This window comes from Myotis nattereri (genome assembly GCF_964212035.1).
Source record: "Myotis nattereri genome assembly, chromosome: 9".
NCBI lineage: Eukaryota > Metazoa > Chordata > Mammalia > Chiroptera > Vespertilionidae > Myotis > Myotis nattereri.
The window spans coordinates 54,055,827-54,075,001 of record NC_138084.1 but is presented as its reverse complement, the minus strand read 5'-3'; the positions used below and the strand labels follow the sequence as shown (position 1 = coordinate 54,075,001).

Here is a 19,175-nt window from a genome sequence, read left to right as displayed (position 1 = left end):
TTTTTTCATTGAGCATTGAAAGTTTTTTTTGATTATAGTTGACAAATTGACAGTTATTAATGATCACATGTGTCACATTTAATCACAGCTGTCTTAGCAATTCTTTTAGTGGAACTACAGCTATTAATTCCTTAAACTCAGTTGACATACAGGAGTTATACTTTTTTGTTTATTTTTTCTTTTACTATTTCAGGCACCCCCTGTAATGGCCTATCCTGCTACTACACCCACAGGCATGATAGGATATGGAATTGTAAGTATCCTATATAATAAAAGCCTAATATACTAAGTGTCTGGTCGTCCCATCATCTGTTCAACCAATCAAAGTATGCTAATGATATGCTAAGGCTGCATATCATTGCTTGCTATGACATGCACTGACCACCAGGGAGCAGATGCTCCAACCAGTAGGTTAGATGTTGCTGTGACCAGTGCTGTCTTAGAGCTTAATGCTGGGGTCAGGCCGATCAGGACTGATCAAAACAGGCCGGACACGTCCTGGAGCCCTTCCAGCTGGCCAACCTCCCACGTCCCTCCCTGGCCCCAATCATGCACCAGTGGGGTCCCTCGGCCTGGCCTGCGTCCTCTCACAATCTGCAATCCAGGACCCCTCGGGGGATGTCGGAGAGCCGGTTTCAGCCCAATCCTGCAGGTCAGGCCGAGGACTCCAATGGTGCACGAATTTGTGCACTGGGCCTTTAGTTTTTCTATACACAGCCTTTTAAAAATAGGTTGATTTATATTTAACATGTTTTTATTACAAATGTAACTGCAAAAAGAACTTATTGCCACCCATAACCATTAGTGCCTAACACAGAACCTTGTGTGCACCACAGCATTCATTGGTTTCATAAGTGTTTCTAGAATAGTCATACAACAGATAATCATTTATTAACGTTCACAGTATTAGTGGCTTATTTTTCATCATAACTTTGCTAGGTATTTTATACTTCATTACAAACTCAAACATTAATATTAACTCCAAGTCTTTATTGCTGTGACCAGTGAAGTCTTAGAGCTTAATACTATAGGGGAAGGGAAGAATTAATAGTTCTTGAATTATGTAGAGTTAAAATTAGTCTAGTAAAAGCCAGAGAAATTGTCCTATGACAATGGTTGGTATCATATAAAAACTGCTCTCTAACTTTAAGCTGGCCATAATCTACATTATAAACTGCCCTTATTCTCCTAACTCTTCATATATAGACTCACTTAGATAAGAAATGGAGTTAGTGGCTTCAGCCCCCTGTACATGTTTGAGGAACTGTTGCTGATAGGAGATAGCACTACATCCCTTGGTATTGCTATGGTGGTGTTTGTGCTACTTTTTCATTTACATCTTCTGGAAGTAGGTCTTTTCCTACATATGAAGAAGTTTCACAGCTTTCGGGTTGATGGTCATTACATAAAAAAGGAGTCTATACAAAAACTCAGGCAATAAAGTTAAAGTGAAGTTTCTACAAATAAGAGTCTACTTGAAAGGTTAAATAGAACTTATAGAAAGATAAGATTATAATGCATTTTAACCAAATAATACAGTGGTTTATGTGCTCTAGTTTGTCACTGATTATGTTAATTTTATACCATGGAGTGTTAAGTGTTTTTTTTTATAATCCTCGCCTGAGGATATTTTTCCATCAATTTTTTTGTGTATGTGTAGAGAGAGAGCATGGCGGAGAGAGGGAAAGACAGACACAAATATTAATGTGAGAGAAACAATCAATTGGTTGCCTCCTACACGTGCCCTGACCAGGGCCTGGGCTGGGGAGGAGCCTACAACTGAGGTATGTGCCTTTGACCAGAATTGAATCCAGAACCCTTCAGTCCGCAGGCCAACGCTCTATCCACTGAACCAAACCAGCTAGGGCATGTAGTGGTAATTTTAAATGTCCTATATAATAAAAGGCTAATATGCAAATCATTGGAACGACTAGTCGCTATGATGCACGCTGACCACCAGCGGGAAGACACAACTCAGGAGCTGCCCCCTGGTGGTCAGTGCACTCCCACAGTGGGAGTGTCGCTCAGCCCAAAGCTGGGCTCAAGGCTGGCGAGCGCAGCAGCAGTGGCAGGAGCCTCTCCTGTCTCCACGGCAGCACTAAGAATGTGCAACTGCCAGCTGCTGTCAGTTGCACATCCCTCAAGGACTCCCAGACTGTGAGAGGGCACAGGCTGGGCTGAGGGACAACCCCTGCCCCCCAGAGTGCATGAATTTTGTACGTCGGGTATCTAATATCTATATGTTTTTATTGATTTCAGAGAGGAAGGGAGAGGGAGGGAGAGAGAAACATCAATGATGAGAGAGAATCATTGATCAGCTGCCTCCTGCACTCCCCATACTAGGGATCAAGCCCTCAAACCAGACATGTTCCTTGATCAGGAATCGAACTGTGACCTCCTGATTCATAGGGCGACGCTCAACCACTGAGCCACCCTGGCTGGGCTGGAGTGGTGCCTTTTTTTGTTTGTTTTGGAGTGGTAATTTTTAAAGCAAAAGATGGTCAGTTGAGATTCTATTTTCAGTTAGTCAAGAATGAACTAACCTCTCTGTGTATTAACTAAGCTTCTTGATTCTTCTCTCTTAAAATGTCTCAAATAAAATGAAAAATCCACAGAAAGTAACTCTTCAAAGAATCAGCTGTGCATCATGGCATAAGAATTTAATTTTAGCCCTAGCCAGTTTGGCTCTGTGGATAGAGCGTTGGCCTGTGGACTGGGGGTACCAGGTTTAATTCTGGTCGGGGGCATGTACCTTGGTTGCGGGCACATCCCCCCAGTGGGGGGTGTGCAGGAGGCAGCTGATCGATGTTTCTCTCTCATCGATGTTTCTAACTCTCTATCCCTCTCCCTTCCTCTCTGTAAAAAATCAATAAAATATATTTAAAAAATAAAAATAAGTAAAAAAGAATTTGATTTTATATACACAGGCAGTTACTTTGAACTATCTTAGTCATTTTACAGTTTTAAGTTTCCCTATATGTAAAGATGGAAAATTTGAAAAATTTTTGGTCTAAATTATTTTGTCTGGTATACTGTCATAAGGTTTAAATTTTACAACTCATTGTATAGAAAAACCTAAGCTTTTATACAGGCTTTAAAAATGGGCACATTAAAGACTTTCCATACCAAACTAAATACTCTTAAAAATTTTTATCTATCAGTCTTACTTGCATTTACAGGAATTTTGCCTTTGAGTTAAAGCAAAAGTAGTAGTAGTTTTCCTCCCTGTTATCCTTCTTGTTTACTTATCCTATATAATAAAGAGCTAATATGCTAATTAGACCAGACAGCGGAACGACCTTCTGGAACAACCAGTGGGTGGGGCTTCGGGGCCTTGAGGCAGCTGGGGCTGTGAAAGCCTACTCTTGCATGAATTTTGTGCATTGGGCCTCTAGTTTTATAATAAGGGAGATGTGAGCCACATTCTTTAACTTGGTATTTTTCTATTTTTCAGCCTCCTCAAATGGGAAGTGTACCTGTAATGACACAACCAACCTTAATATACAACCAGCCTGTCATGAGACCACCAAACCCCTTTGGCCCTGTATCAGGAGCACAGGTATTAATTAATGTGCTACATGTAACTGTTTTGATGTGCTTGGTGTGGAAGGAGCACAATGCTAAAAATGCCCTTTCATACAACTTGAGAAACAAGTTAGTGCTTTATATCTTTCTCATCTAAGAGCTTTTAGGATTATTGATTATTTGGAAGGAAAGGACAAGCAGATTACAAATATTAAAGATGGAAAATGCTTGGTAACTTACTGTTGATGAATCTAGAGGACAGTTTTTCTGAGGGTAAGGAACCTGTTTCTGTTCATGATTTTGGCATGATCTCCTTCGTGGACCCTGGAAACTTTGGCCTCAGAGCTCCACTGCCTTGTCATTTGGAGTGCCAGTGCAGTTGGTAATGGACTGTTACTCTTTTTTTACTGGATGCATGTAGTTTTATATTTGCCAGTGCACATAGTATTACATTGCCAGAATTAGTTGGTGTTGATCCAGTCTGAATCTAGTCTCATGTATTTCATAGTCTAGTGAAGCATTAGGAGATCCTTTCATTTTCAGTCTTTTTAAATTTTTTAAATTTATTTTTAAATTTTATTGATTTTAGAGAGAGGGAGGGAGAGGGATAGAGAGATGAAAACATCAATGAGAGAGAAACATTGATGGTCTGCCTCCTGCATGACCCCCATTGGGGATCCTGCCCACAAACTGGGCATGTGCCCTGACTAGGAATCGAACCGAGCCTCACTGGCCAGGCATTTTTTTCAGACTTTTTGAGTATTTAACTCATTATAATAAATTGGCATCTCAGGGAGTACTAGTAACTGGGAGCAGATTTTGAATTTAGTTTATTAGGAGGTAAAATCCATGCTTTTTGCAATTCATATATTTGCCCAGATGCCTCTTCTTTTATGTCACAGTGACCTTTTCTTCCTGTTCCTTAAATCAGCTGAGTCCTGTACACCTGGATGTCAGGGTAATAGATATAATAATTACTCTTTTATAAGTCAGTTAATTTTTATTTATTTATTAAAAGTCATCTGCATTTAACTATAAGATCATTGTGGGGGGGTATTTTTATTTATTTATTCATTTTAATCCTCACCTGAGAATATTCTTCCATTGATTTTTAGAGAGAGTGGAAGAGAGAGGGAAAGACAAAGAGAAATATCGGTGTGAGAGAAACACATTGATTGGTTGCCTCCTACACAAGCCCTGACCAGGGCCCGGGCCGAGGAGGAGCCTACAACTGAGGTACATGCCCTCAACCAGAATTGAACCTGAGACCCTTTGGTCACAGGCTGACACTCTGGCCACTGAGCCAAACCAGTTAGGGCTTTATGCATCTTTTAAATAAAATGGGTTATGGGTATGTATAGATTTTTTTTCTATTCTGTCTTTTACTAACAATACTTGTTGTTGTTGTTGTTGTTAATCATCATCTGAAGGTATTTCTTCCAGTAATTTTTAGAGAGAGTAGATGGGGTGGTAGGGAGAGAGAGAGAAAGAGAAATGTTGATGTGAGAGAGACACATTGATAATTTGCCTCCTGTATGTACCCTGACTGGGGCTGGGATTGCATCTGCAACCCAGGTACTTGCCCAGAAATCGAATCAGCGATCCTTCAGAATGGGAGCCAATGCTGTATGCACTGCACACACTGGCCAGGGCTTTCCAGCAGTACTTTTAAGTGCTGGCTTAATTTGCTAAAGAAACAAATTAGATTTTGATAATCTTTTAAGATGTTGATGATTTTCCTAAGTATTTATGTAGATGTTTTCTTGAGATTATGTTTTCCTCATGTTCTTTACTTTTTTCTTTGTTCTTTTATCTTCAGATATATATCATTTATTTTAAAGAATTAACTTGTTGTTATTTTGGTGTTTCCGTGAGTTATGTGGATCGTATCACTGTCAGAGACTAAGTGATAAGAACTTAAATGTATTTAAGGGAAAAAATACACACTGTAGTCCAGAGCTATAAATTTACCAGAAGTTGCTGGCTACAGAAGAGTTTTCCTGATGTGTGGCTTAACTCTGCACCCAGTCTGGTGGTGTCTTGCAAGCTCCTGTCTCAGAAACAGAATAATTATCTCAAAAAATCTTTAAGATAGATAGATGGGCCTAGTATCACTGTCTTTATAGATATAAAAAGCTGAAACTTGGAAAGATTCTTCAACTGAATGACTAGTGAAATTCAACTTATCCCTGGGAATTCCTAATCCTCGTCCAGTGCTCCTTAGTGCTACACTGCCTTATCAATATAGGACTGAGCTGATGGCTATATATGACCCCTTCGGAGCACTGTCTTCCTTTTGTCAGAACCACTCTGCAGATTCCTTGGGTTTCCTTCTAGAATATAAACTGCATTAAGGATATAACTACTATGATTGTCAAGAACATTCTCTACAATTTTGGATAATACTATCAACCTCGAAACATTTTATGTTAGTTTTTCTAATCTTTTTAATATGGTTTTAAAAGAAATTGTCATAAAACTCTACCTTTAAAAAAATTGCTGACCCTCTAGCATCTGCCTTAACCCAGGTTTTTATATCCTTTTGCCTATAAAAAAAAACATAACTCACTGAAACACCGAAAAAGTGCAAGAATTTCCGTGTGCATGAAAAGAAACCATGACAGAAATGCCTTTTCCTAATTACTTCATGCCAGAGTAGAACAGAATGAGAACATTGGTCAGTTTTTAGTTGAGAAGTCAAATTTGAAGTGAGTACTTAATGATAAATATTATTGATTGAAAGAGCACATAAAGGAATCAGTTGATAACTAGAAAAAGAGAAAATCTGGTGCCAGTGAAGTGGCTCAGAAAGGCTTTGGTCTCCTCACAGTCGTCATTTGAATCAGTTGAAAGTTAGAATCTTGAACCTTTTTAATGCAGTGGTTCTCAACCTATGGGTCGCGACCCCTTTGGGGGTTGAACGACCCTTTCACAGGAGTCGCCTAAGACTATTGGGAAACACATATATAATTACATATTGTTTTTGTGATTAATCACTATGCTTTAATTATGTTCAATTTGTAACAATGAAATTGGAGGTCACCACAACATGAGAAACTGTATTAAAGGGTCGCGGCATGAGGAAGGTTGAGGACCACTGTTTTAATGTTACTTTGAATTCCTTTACCCCCTTTGTTCTCCATGTATTCTATCATATAGTCCCACTGATCGTTTCTCTGCTCGCATTAGATCCTCCCTCCCGTGGTCTCGTTTTCACCTGGATTTGAACCTCTCTCCCCCTGTGCTCCTTGCCTTTCTAATTTAATCAGTTACCTGGATACTTCACTGACCTTCTACAGGTAGTATCTGTAGCATCTTATCTCTGCATTCAAAAGTACAAGTGAGCAGGCGAGGCATCCCCTCAGTTTTCCTTGTGTATTAAAGCCACCTCCCCAAGTCTCTTGTAAGAGCAATAATGAGTCATTCAGGGTCTTCAGTCCCCGTGCCTTTACAATTCTTGATAAGTATCCAGTGTTCTGCTCCTACTTCTTTTCCAGAAGTCCTTCATCTGTCATAAGAATCTGTCATAAAAATGGATTATTTACTCTTTACTCATTCTCTGCTCATCTCATTTCTTTTCAGACTTTCTGAAGTCTGAAGTTCTTTTCCTTGTTCTGCATTATTTTTCTTTGTAGAACTTATTACTACCTGATATCTGTCTGTCTGTCTGTCTGTCTGCACATCCATCCATCCATCCAATCTAGCAAGAGACCCTGATACTAGATTGTAAGCCTTTTAGAGCAGGCTTCTATGTGGCTTGTTTAGTTCTGTATCCCTGGTTCCTAGAATGGTACCCGACTCATAAGAGGTTTTGAATATTATTTGTCAAACAAGTAGATCTGATTGAAAAACAACTTTTCCATCATGTAATTTACTGTTTTCATTCACTTGTAACCATTGAAAATATAGCAGTGTTCAAAATTGCTTTAACTTATTGGTTAATAGCTACTATAAGCTAAAATGTTGGATGACTGTCGCCTGAGGAATGAAGACACCTTTAATTTCATGATTAAATATTTTTAGTAATTTTAAAAATAAACTATCTTTAAAGTAGGTGAGATTTTTCTCATACTTTAATTATTAATGATTCTTAGTCAGTTCCTTGGATTAATTTTATCCATTCAATGCTAGCTAGAACCAACATAATTTTTCTTAATGAATTACTTTTTAGTTTTTCTCATCTTGCTCTATTTTTGCAATTAGATTGAAACTTCTTTGAGGGTAGAGGACATCTCTTCATACATTATAAAATAAATGGTAGTTTGCATATAAAATGAAATCCCATCAAAGTAAAATCTTTTCATCAAATCCCACTTCTATAGCTATTGCCAAAAATCTTTCCCGCTTCCTTGAAATGTTTTAAAAGCCATTCCTTGCCTAGGGAATACCTTACAGCTCCTGTTTTCTTGCTTACTTACTCTTAAAATCAAATTAATATTTTTGAGAGTACTTTAGCCCTCCCAGATATGTTTATCTTCTTGCTACTTATTTAGTGAGCATTCCAAACATTGTACTTTGTGATCTACATTATTATTTAGGTTACTCTTAAGTGCTGCATTAGTGCTTGCTAGTGAGAAAGTTGGTTCTGTTCTTTAGGAAATTGTCTTATTATAACTTTAATTTCATAGACAACACTGTATTATTGAAATTATGCCTTTCTATACACTCAACCCTTTTGTGTCCCCATTTTTTATGCTGGCTTATTCTTTATTTTTCAGATAATTTTTTGTAACTGCTAGTTGCTTAAAGAAGGGTACTGAGTTCTTCTATTTCATGCCTAACATTGTGCATTTTAAAAAGAAAAAGTACATTAGTGAATCTTCCTAGGTGTTTGACTACATGGAAAATACTAGATCTCTGTAGTTAAAGCTTTTTTTCCTCTTTGCTTCCTCAGTTTTGCTCATTTTTTGATTGGTGGTTGCAGGTTACCAGTGGGTCTGTTTCTTAACTTGCAGAGAATGGGGACTCGTACACCTTCTCTTCCGGGTGCTTAGTCTTGGTTTCTTTTGGAAGTCGCTGATGTGAAGTAACGTGTTGAAGAGGAATGCTTACAAGGCCGTGGAGATGTTGAAGATCCTTGCGGGGAGGGCTGTTGTGCTGGTTATGTTCCTACCGTACTTGAATGAAAAACTCAGAGTGATTCCTCATCAGTCTGTTTTCCAAAAGCAACGTGAGACCAGAGAGTGTTTAATTTGATCATTAATTTTTAACATAAGCACATTACAAGTTTTATATGTTTCTTGAGTGGTATTGGGTGTTTTTATGGGAGATTGCCAGTTTTGTTTATGGAGGATAAGGCTGAAGATACAAAATGGCGGCTGTGTTTTTGTTTGTAATAGCCAGTTTTAAGTAGGTCTGACATCAGTTAAGTGTCTAAAAGGAAACAATGGTTTGTTGTACTCACTTTTTACCCTTCTAAATAGGGGTACTGTTGTAGGCTTTAGATATTGGAATAATTTGAGTCTTACAAAAAATGGCCTTTCTAATGACTTTCTTGTGTGTGAGAACTAATGGCTGTCTTTGCTTTCAGGCTAGTTTTGTGAGGTCCGTGGTCCCCCCCCCCCCCTACTTTCTTGGTGTGTTAATTGTGGCTGTTGGCGGTGCCTCTTCTGTCAGCTGGTCTGCCCAGCTGTATTTCTGTGAAGGCCTTTTGCTCTGTCAGCAGTGTTTTGTGCTCATTCAGCCTTACCTAGTAGAAGATAGCATGAGGGAATTTACTTTAGGATTGGAATTTAGTGTCATAGCTGAGAATGGTTCTGGAGTCCCCAGCGTACACCACAGTTAGTCACAGCTAAAATTTGAGGAGTCCCATTCAGTGATCACTGTAGTTAATAAGACAACCTGTAGAATAAGACCATTTTAATGGTGGTTTTGCTGAGGATGTTTTTTCTAAAAGCTAAAAAAACAGAATGTATTTGTAAAATCTTGGGTGACTGTGAAGTTCTACAAAATCTTCATGATGAACATGTAGAGCAGCGGTTCTCAACCTGTGGGTCGCGACCCCTTCGGCGGTCGAACGACCCTTTTACAGGGGTCGCCTAAGACCATCCTGCATATCAGATATTTACATTACGATTCATAACAGTAGCAACATTACAGTTATGAAGTAGCAACGAAATAATTTTATGGTTGGGCTCACAACATGAGGAACTGTATTTAAAGGGCCAGAAGGTTGAGAACCACTGAATTGTAGAGCATTGTGTGTGTAGAAAGCACAGGGCTATATTGACTGTGTAATATTTAGTAGAGAAGTCTCTTTTTAGAAGTTTCTCTACTCTTTCTTTAATTTGTTCCAGTATGTTAAATACAGCCATAAATTCTGGCTGAGTTGAAATTAATTGGGATTGCAGATTTTTGAGAGGAAACAAAGCACCAACCTTGGAATCAGCAGAGCTGCATTTGGGTCTGTTATTAGTGTCCTAGAGATGCTGTAACAAAGTGTACCACAAACTCGGCCTAAAACAGTGGCCGGCAAACTGCGGCTCGCGAGCCACATGCAGTTCTTTGGCCCTTTGAGTGTGGTTCTTCCACAAAATACCGACTTTTGCACATGGGCCACGAAGTTTCAATCGCACTGTACATGTGTGCCCGCACATGGTATTATGTGGAAGAGCCACACTCAAGGGGCCAAAGAGCCGCATGTAGCTCGGAGCCGCAGTTAGCTGACCACTGGCCTAAAACAATAGAAATTTATTCTTTCAAGTTCTGCGAGGTTAGAAGTCCAAAAACAAGGGCCATGCTCTAGAACAGTGATTCTCAACCTTCCTGATGCCGCGACCCTTTAATACAGTTCCTCATGTTGTGGTGACCCCCAATTTCATTGTTACAAATTGAACATAATTAAAGCATAGTGATTAATAACAAAACAATATGTAATTGTATACATGTTTTCCGATGGTCTTAGGCGACCCCTTAGGACTTAGATTCACAGGTTGAGAACCGCTGCTCTAGAAGTAGGATCCTTTCTTTTCCAGCTTTTGGTAGCCCCAGTTATTCCTTAGTTTATAGCTGCAACACTTCAACCTCTGCCTCTGTCACATGGCATCCTCCCTGTCTCTGTCTTTTCAGGGCACTTCCTCCTTTTATAAATGACACCAGTCACTGGATTAAGGACCACCTAACGACCTCATCTTAGCTTGATTACAACTGCAAAGACCATATTTCCAAATAGAGTCACATTCATAGGTACCCAAAGGTTAGGAAGCACTTCAGCATAGCTTTTGGGTAGGGGACACAGTTCAACACAGTCTTAACCCAGCTCCTAACTAATTTGGTGTTTCAGGACAAGTGACTTATGTAACTTGGATGAACCTCAGTTTCTTCATAAAATGGTGATTTTTACCTTATATACTTTATAGGTTTGCTATAAGGATCAAATGAAAATATTTGTAATAGACTTAGGAACATCGAGGTTTGTTGTTTTTTAAAAAAATTATTTATTATAAGGAGGTTTTTAGTTTTAGACAAATGCTTTAAGATTGCCCTATTTTCAGAAATTATCCCTATTCACTGAGTTGTTCCTGTTTCCAAATTCTAACGTATTAAAGTACAGTTTATATTTCTTTCCATGAATTACAGGTTGTTTTGATTATAAATAATTCATAGTTTTGAAATATTAATTATGACTCATTATTATTTGATGACATCAGATAAACACATAGATAGGATAGGGTGGGCATGGGCTACATTAGGGCCTGACTCATTCACGTGGGCTGAGGACTGTGGACATTGCACAGGAACCAGATGCAGGATTTTTTTTTAATTGTTTATTGATTTTTAGAGAGAAGGGAAGGGAAACGGACAGACAAGACAAAAAGAGAAACAATCGATGTGAGAGAGAAATATCAATTCCTGTACTCATCCCAACTGGGGATTGAACTAGCTGTGTGCCCTGTCCATGAATCAAACCTACGATCTTTTTGGTGTATGGGATGATGCTCCAACCAACTAAGCCACCAGACCAGGCCAGACACATCACGCTCTAGAAGTAGAGCACCTGAATTGACTCAACATTTGTAGAAGTGGTATCACCCTGAAGTACCAAGCTTTGTTTTATAATTAAAATTTTTTTTCCTCCAACTTAATATAGCTTAGACACTGCCTGTTTGTGGGGGAGAGAAACCTTTTTTGAAAATGTCAAAGACAGTGGTTCTCAACCTTGGCTGCACCCCATAACAAAGAAACAGAATTTCCGGAGGATGAGGCCTAGAAATCAGGATTTTAAAAAGATCCCCAGGTGATTCTAATGTGCAGCCAAGGTTGAGAACCACTGGTCTAAGACCAAGGAACTGTCTCCTTTGACATTTTTAGTGGAAGCCCAGTATATAAATCAGGTGAAAGCAGGTAGCCTCAAGCTCATATATGAAACACAGTTTGGATTTTTCTTTAAACCAAACTAGAGCGTCGGCATGCAGACTGAAAGGTCTGGGGTTCAATTTTGGTCTAGGGTACATACCTTGGTTGCAGGCTCAACCCCAGCGCTGGTCGGGGTGCATGTGGGAGGCAACCAATCGATGTGTCTCTTTCGCATCAATGTTTCTCTCTCTGTCTCTCCTCCCTCCCACATTCAATGGAAAATATCCTCAGTGAGGATTAGCAAAAATAAAAAGAAATAATGGCTCTACTTAATAGGATTCTGCAGAGACATTAGCTGTAAAACTGAATCATGGAATAGTAGGTTGTTTTCTGATAATGTCTAGAACATGGCCAAGCCACTGGTGGTGCATCTGAGTGCACTTGCATAGAGATATAAAAATACAGTGTGGTGTTTCAATATCTTATACTACAGATAATGCTATTCCTCACCTGTCTCTGTGAAGTGTGGCTAAAAGACAGGTTTTTCTCTACTGTATAAGGTCGAGGGTATTCCTCTGTGTTAACAGTTTTAAGTTATTATAGACGTTAGCAGCAGTCTTCAGTTGTAGAGAGGTTTGGATACAACAGACCTTCAAAGAGAAATGCTCCGAGGTCACTGTCCAGTGCAGCCGTGGGCAAACTACGGCCCGTTTGAAATGAATAAAACTAAAAAAAAAAAAAGACCGTACCCTTTTATGTAATGATGTTTACTTTGAATTTATATTAGTTCACACAAACACTCCATCCATGCTTTTGTTCCGGCCCTCCGGTCCAGTTTAAGAACCCATTGTGGCCCTTGAGTCAAAAAGTTTGCCCACCCCTGGTCCAGTGCCTCCTGAGACAAGATGATTAGTGCTTTGAGAGTGACAGGAGTAATGGTGGCCTAACTCTGTGATGTAACTGATGGGCAGAAGCACAAGATGGGGTTTATTGAACACACATTCAGGAAGTGGCTAACAGAGGCACTAGAGTCAACCTACAGGGCAGGCCCTCAACCTTGCATGGTGTGCCTATGCTTTGGTACATGTGCCGGAACCAGTGGTACCAGATGGTCCAGGGTTGCTGCATGGCCCTGTCCTTGACGCTCTCTATAGTCAGCCTAACCAGTCTGGGCCACCTGCTTCAGATGGGTATTGATGATATGAAACTTACTGCAGGAATATTAAGTTTTATTTTCTCATGTTTTAATTTAGCTACATATTTATTGGTGTGAGACATACGTCTAATTATTTTACCAATTTAAGAAATAGTAGAAGTATATAGTTAGAAATTAGCATGTTTTCTCCCAAGGAAAATTGATCCTCTTCAGCATTATTTGTAAGTCTCTAGGAATTCTCTCTACCTGTATGCTCATACATTGAGGTGAATAAAAGTGTTCCCTTTTATCATATTCTTCAGGGGCTTTATCAGGTCTTCGGACTGCTGCTCATGAAAACATGTGGTTTAAGAAGACATGTTAGTGTGAGACTGTCATAGGAGACTTGTGACTTTGAATGCTATCTAATTGCAATAAGCAAGGTTTTTGTTTTTATTTTAACAAAAGAGAAAATTTGTTTTGGAGAAAAATCCAGTAAATCTTAGACTCCCTCCAGTTCAGTGATGATGATCATCAGTCTCTGATTAGTTATCCATGGCTGGTCTAAAGGGGGCGTAGGAGACATCTTTCTAATTAAGTTGTACCTTAATCTGTCTCTGTGTGAATGATATTTGAATCCCCAAACCCAGACATGCTGCCGTGTCCTCCCATCTGTAGCTGCTTGTGTAATTCCATCATCTTTTCCATTGTTTTTGAACATTTATTTCTGAGAACAAGGTATGAATTAGGAAAATGACTCAACCACTGATAAAACTGACAGTGATTTCTTGGCATCCAAAACAGCACATTGCATATACTTGTGATATAGTGTTTGCTGAAACTCATTGGCTATTTAATCTCTATAGTGTTTTTCTTTAAAAATTAAAATAAAAAGGTAGAAATAAGATCACTTTGAGCCAATAAAGACAGATTTGGGATCATGAAATCCTTTATAGGATTTGAGTGTTGAAGTATGAATTGAAACTTTTTACTTAATCAACTTTGATTTAATACTCAATTGAACGCCCATAAAAAGGACAGCTCATTTTATAATTGCTCTGTGCTTACATGACTCTGCAATCTCATGCAGGGGAAGGGGAAAAGTTACAAGTTCTGAACTAAAATGGCTCATGTCTGGTTTGAATACACTAAATGTAGGCTCAGTGAAGGAGATAGATGTATGAAAATGAACATCTTGGCTCTTCAGGGACTGTCTTTCTTTGAGGGAATAGCTAAGATGATGTTATTGAGTTCAACAGTCTACTTGCCTTAACATACATCCAAATTAAATGATAGAAGAAAATTCCAAGAATCAAGCAAACATATTTAAGCAGGAAGCAGAATAAAAATCTTTAATTTCCTAAATTCTGGGCAGTTAGCCTAGGTGACCTCTAAGATCACTTTCCCCTCCCAGAGTGTACACATCAGCTCCACCCTGTCTAGGTATCAGGCAGGAGCCAACTCTGTGCAAATAGTGTGAGCACTGGGGACAGGACTTTGCATGTCCTGTGAAGAAGGAAGGAAAAAATACTGCAGCTCGATATGTTGGGTCTGGACTAGGTCAAAGTTTGCACAGCTTTTGGCAGACAGACTGGACACAGGAAGCCATCTTCCCTCAATTATAAACAACAACAACACAATTGTGTGCTTCTTCCCTCTCTGATGCACATATAGCATAATAATCTTAACCGTGGGTCAGCTTAATATCGACCTTTTTGGGTAAAAGACTTTCTTCCTTTGGAATTCCAGAAACAAAATTTTTCTGAAAGACACATGCCATTGGATGCCCTTTAGCTTGACATGTGACTGAAATTTTTGTTTGAATTTCATTTTCTACAAAGGCTGCCTTTATATTTAAAGTTGACAAAACAAAAACCACTTCTTTCATTACATTTTCTGCTTTCATGTTCTGTCATTCTGAGCTCTTTTTTTCTTTCCCTCTCTCTGTCTTCTTCCCCCTAGCTGTCGGCAGCATCCAGCCCCTCCAGTCACAGTCCTCACAGAGCTTCAGGAAAGGACCCTTTTGCAGAGCTCTCTTTGGAGGATTTCTTATAAATCACTTTAGGTATTGCTGCTTGTTGGGGGAGATGGGGACTTAAGTACTTAAAAAATTTATCAAACATGAAGCACCATTCACTCTTCTCCTTAGTTCTTTAAAGGACTTGGTTCCCTCTCTTCCTCCTCCTCCTCCTCCTCTATTTTTTAGGTGAAGAGTAAAAATAGATCAAGATAGGACAGAAGGGACAAATAACTTTTGGAAAATATCTTTAATATAATTAGGAGATATTAAATCAAAAGACCATTTCTCATGTTTACATGGAAGCATCCACTGCTCACATCAGGTGATGAGAACAAATACCACCCTTAAAAACTGGATGTTTTAGTCAGTTTAATAGAATCATAGAGAACAAACAACACCGTTTTTACACATCGGCTCAGAGCTTGATTGGGAGCATCGTTGGTTTAACATAATGGCCAGGGTTAGTGTGAAAAATTCATTTTAACAGTTTCTTTAAAGGGCTATATTTTTATGTATGCCTTTTCATCTAAAAATAGTAACATTCCCCCTCCACCCCCCCAAAAAAACCCAACTGAAACACACAGCTTATATTAGTACTAGATGCCCAATGCACAAAATTCGTGCAAGGGGCTCGGCCCTCGCAGGCCCGCGGCCCCTCCCACTGGTCGTGCTGGAAGGTTGTTCCAGAAGGTCATTCCGCCGTCTAGTCTAATTAGCATATTAGCTCTTTATTATATCAGATTATTTATTTTTGTTAAGGGCAAGTGAATCCTTGGGGCCTTTTTGATAGAAGGCTTGTGCATTTGATCCACACTGCCTGCTTTTGCTGGAAGACAGTGTAATTTGTTCTTGCTGCTATAGCCCACAGTGCAGGTATACCTTCTAGATCTTGAGTTTGTACTCTTCTGATTTGATAATAGTTTACTATTACTTCTACTTCTCTGGATGAGCAGCTTAATGGATATCATGAGGGAAGGGTCTGAGTGAACAGTGACACCCAATTGAAAAGTATTTCCTTGTTGATCTTTTGGATTTTTATTTATATTGTAAAGAAATGATTTAGTAAGCATAATATTACTATTCCTTTAACTATCACTAATTTTATGATATCATTTGGAAATAATGTTTTAAATTTTGCTTTCCTAAAAAAGATTTTACATGGAATATTTATGTTCATGGAGAGATTTTCTGAACTTATGAAAAAATTGTTCATTTGCCTTCTTTTACCCCCTGGTTTTTAGTAATTAAAAAGATATTTATAATTATGCTTCAAATATTGAGTTCTGCCACATGATAAACTGATAATACTGTTTTATAATTGAAGTTTGTGATAAGAATGCTATGAACACTTCTGAGCCAGTTGAATGGTAAAAGTCATAAAGCGGTTTTATTTGTGAGAAGACGTCCTACAGTGCAATGAATTAATAACTTAACATGCTTTTTTTCGCCCCCCAGATACAGTTTATGTAACTAGATGGAAGAGAATGGAACTATTTCAAAACGACAAGTGCTCAAGCAGCAAATACTTACTTGCAGCAAAATCCAAACTGCTGTCTCCTAAACTCTCTTCTTCCATTAGAATGCTACAGTAACACAATGGAGGCCCATGAAGGAAATTGGGACTAGTCTATAGGAGAATGTATTAATACAGTTTATAAAGCCAAGAATTGCCATGATTTCAGACTAAGATCTGTCTTTCTGGTGACTAACCCTTCAGTTCTTTCAACTTCTATTAATACCCATAATCAGTAACCTACCAAGAAAAGCCCTCATTTGGAAAGTGCAAAATTTGTATTTGGAAAAGCTGCCGGAGAGAAGAGCTGTGTCCTTTACTGTAATGCAACAGGACTCTGGGGGGATCAAAATCATAACTCTCGATTATGCAGTATCTTTCTTTTCTCCAATCCTGACAAAAACAGTAATTACAGTTAATTTTTCTTTTTTAAAAAAATTATATATTCAGTTTGCAGTAGACATTCCTTAAGTATTTGTATTTATTTATGATTATCAATTTACATAACATTAATATTGTATCAAACCTCCTTATGAAAATGAGTATGGGTGTACACAGTATGTTTGATTTTTATCCACAAGAATGAATCTGATTCAGAATGCTTTTCAGCTGACATACAGAGCACTAAATATTTTAAGGCAAGTCCATAGGTCTGAATCGCTTAAGAATTTTCAGTCTCTATGGGATTTAAGACAGCATTATAAATGCATTAATTCTTATAGTCAACTCTGTGCCTAGGATTTTGCAAGGGAACAGTTCACTGACTAGGAAAAGCACTACATTAAATTCAGCATTAGTGCATTGGGAAGGAACTTTACTGCTTTGTGCTTGGCATGTCATTATTTTCCATTTGACATTAGGGCCTTTCCAAAATGAATGTGAGGAATTGCTTTCACTTCAAGACTTTCCTTCTTTTCAGTAAAACTCTAGGAGGTGTTATGGGGGGAGGGAAAGGGACAAAATCCTTGAACCTTTTATTTGGCTCATGCCATGTTATGATCATGTACCTTTTAAACAAGGGTAAATAATATCTTTAAAGTTGATGTCTAGCCAAGAGTTTAGTTAACAAATAAACTGCACTGTTGATCGGTGCTTTGTGTAAATACATCTTAACATTTGGGTTGAGAGGGGCCTTAAGAAGGAAAGTTTGTTGTAGGAAAGCAATTCTGTACATGAGTTTAAGCATACTTGTTGCATTGTCTTTGCAGATTCTATTTTTGTTTACAATATTAAAATGTATGTTAGCAAAAATGGGTGGATTTTCAAATAAAATGCAGCTTCCACAAAACTTTTATGTTATTCTGGTCTGAGGTACATTTTCATTTTTTTTTCTTTATCATCAGTATCATCATTTTTTTGCTAATAAAAGTATATGCAGGTGATTATATTTGCTGATTTAATAGAAAGTAAAGTTTCTTACTGTTTTAACTTAATTTCCGAAAAGACTTATCTTAGTACTTCTGATTACCTTCTAGGCTTATTGATAAACTAAACTACTTATTAAAAATTTTCATTTTTGAAAAAAAAAAATTTCATTTTTGCCTTTTGATCAGATGCCTTTGGTCAGGTAAGTTCAAGGAGGAGAACGCTTTGAGCATTGACATATTGATGCATGTGGTTATGTCTGCCAAAGAAACCTTTGACTGTATCATGTGTCATATTGAACAGTGAATAGGATTCAGAATACATAATAGAGGATTAAAAGCTTTGTGCATTGATAAATGTTTGCATTATATTTGCCATGGTTGGAAAAAATAGCCTTTAATCAATATACTTTGTTAATTTGAACAGTTTTTAAGTTTCATAATTATTAAACCATTTTCATATTAATTGGGAAATTGCTCTTTTGTAAGTTAACTTCCTTAACATCACAGATTTTTATTTATCTCTGCTGGTGTTTGAGTAGGTGTTATATTTGAGGTCTGTGGCTTGTTCCTTTTATGTTTCCTTATATTTGTTGGTATGTTTCAGTTTGTGAAGATGCTTTGTAAATGTTTCCATCTTATTTTTTGTTCACACAGTTTTTGGGCTTGTTGGATACATAGGTATTGTCCATACTTTACCCATTTTACAGATTAAAATCAGGAACTAAAAAAGAAACTTGTTCAGATCAATGAGCTGACAGACCGAGGAGTCAAGTCTGGTTTCGTGGTTCATTGTTTCGCCTGTGACCTGCTGTTGTTAATTCAAATGTGTAAACTGAAAAGAGAATTTCCCTCGTGGTCTAGACTAGGAGTGGGCAAACTTTTTGACTCAAGGGCCACAATGGGTTCTTAAACTGGTCCGGAGGGCCGGAACAAAAGCATGGATGGAGTGTTTGTGTGAACTAATATAAATTCAAAGTAAACATCATTACATAAAAGGGTACGGTCTTTTTTTTTTTTTAAGTTTTATTCATTTCAAACGGGCTGGATCTGGCCCGTGGGCCAGTTTGCCCACGGCTGGTCTAGACTGATGACCAGTCTTTATTCCCAGGTGATCTTCTCCTATGGATCACATGTCCTGCCTCCTTTCTGATGCCTAGACATTAATGACAAGGAAAAACACAAAACATATGCTTATATTAACTTTAATCAAAATGTAACAGGTGAGGTAAATCAGCCGTAGAATGCTAATTAAACCAGGTTATAAACCTGTACATGTCCACACCATTTTATGACCCAACCAGCAAAGTTGGTAGTGGCTAC

At 38.2% G+C, this 19,175-nt stretch overlaps 1 protein-coding gene across 3 annotated transcripts in view; it reads left to right on the top strand.

Moving 5' to 3' along the window:
• PICALM (phosphatidylinositol binding clathrin assembly protein) overlaps positions 1-18,577 on the top strand; it is a 110,695-nt gene extending 92,118 nt beyond the window's left edge. For 2 of the 3 annotated variants that reach the window (XM_081100127.1, XM_081100126.1), the window contains 3 exons: positions 194-253; positions 3,455-3,559; positions 16,431-18,577. In XM_081100127.1, the coding sequence (XP_080956253.1) occupies positions 194-253; positions 3,455-3,559; positions 16,431-16,445 (180 nt within the window). In that variant the 3' untranslated portion in view covers positions 16,446-18,577. Of the gene's footprint in view, positions 1-193; positions 254-3,454; positions 3,560-14,917; positions 15,021-16,430 lie in introns of all 3 variants that reach the window. The other variant, XM_081100128.1, reaches the window with a different exon arrangement.
• Positions 18,578-19,175: the final 598 nt, after the last annotated feature.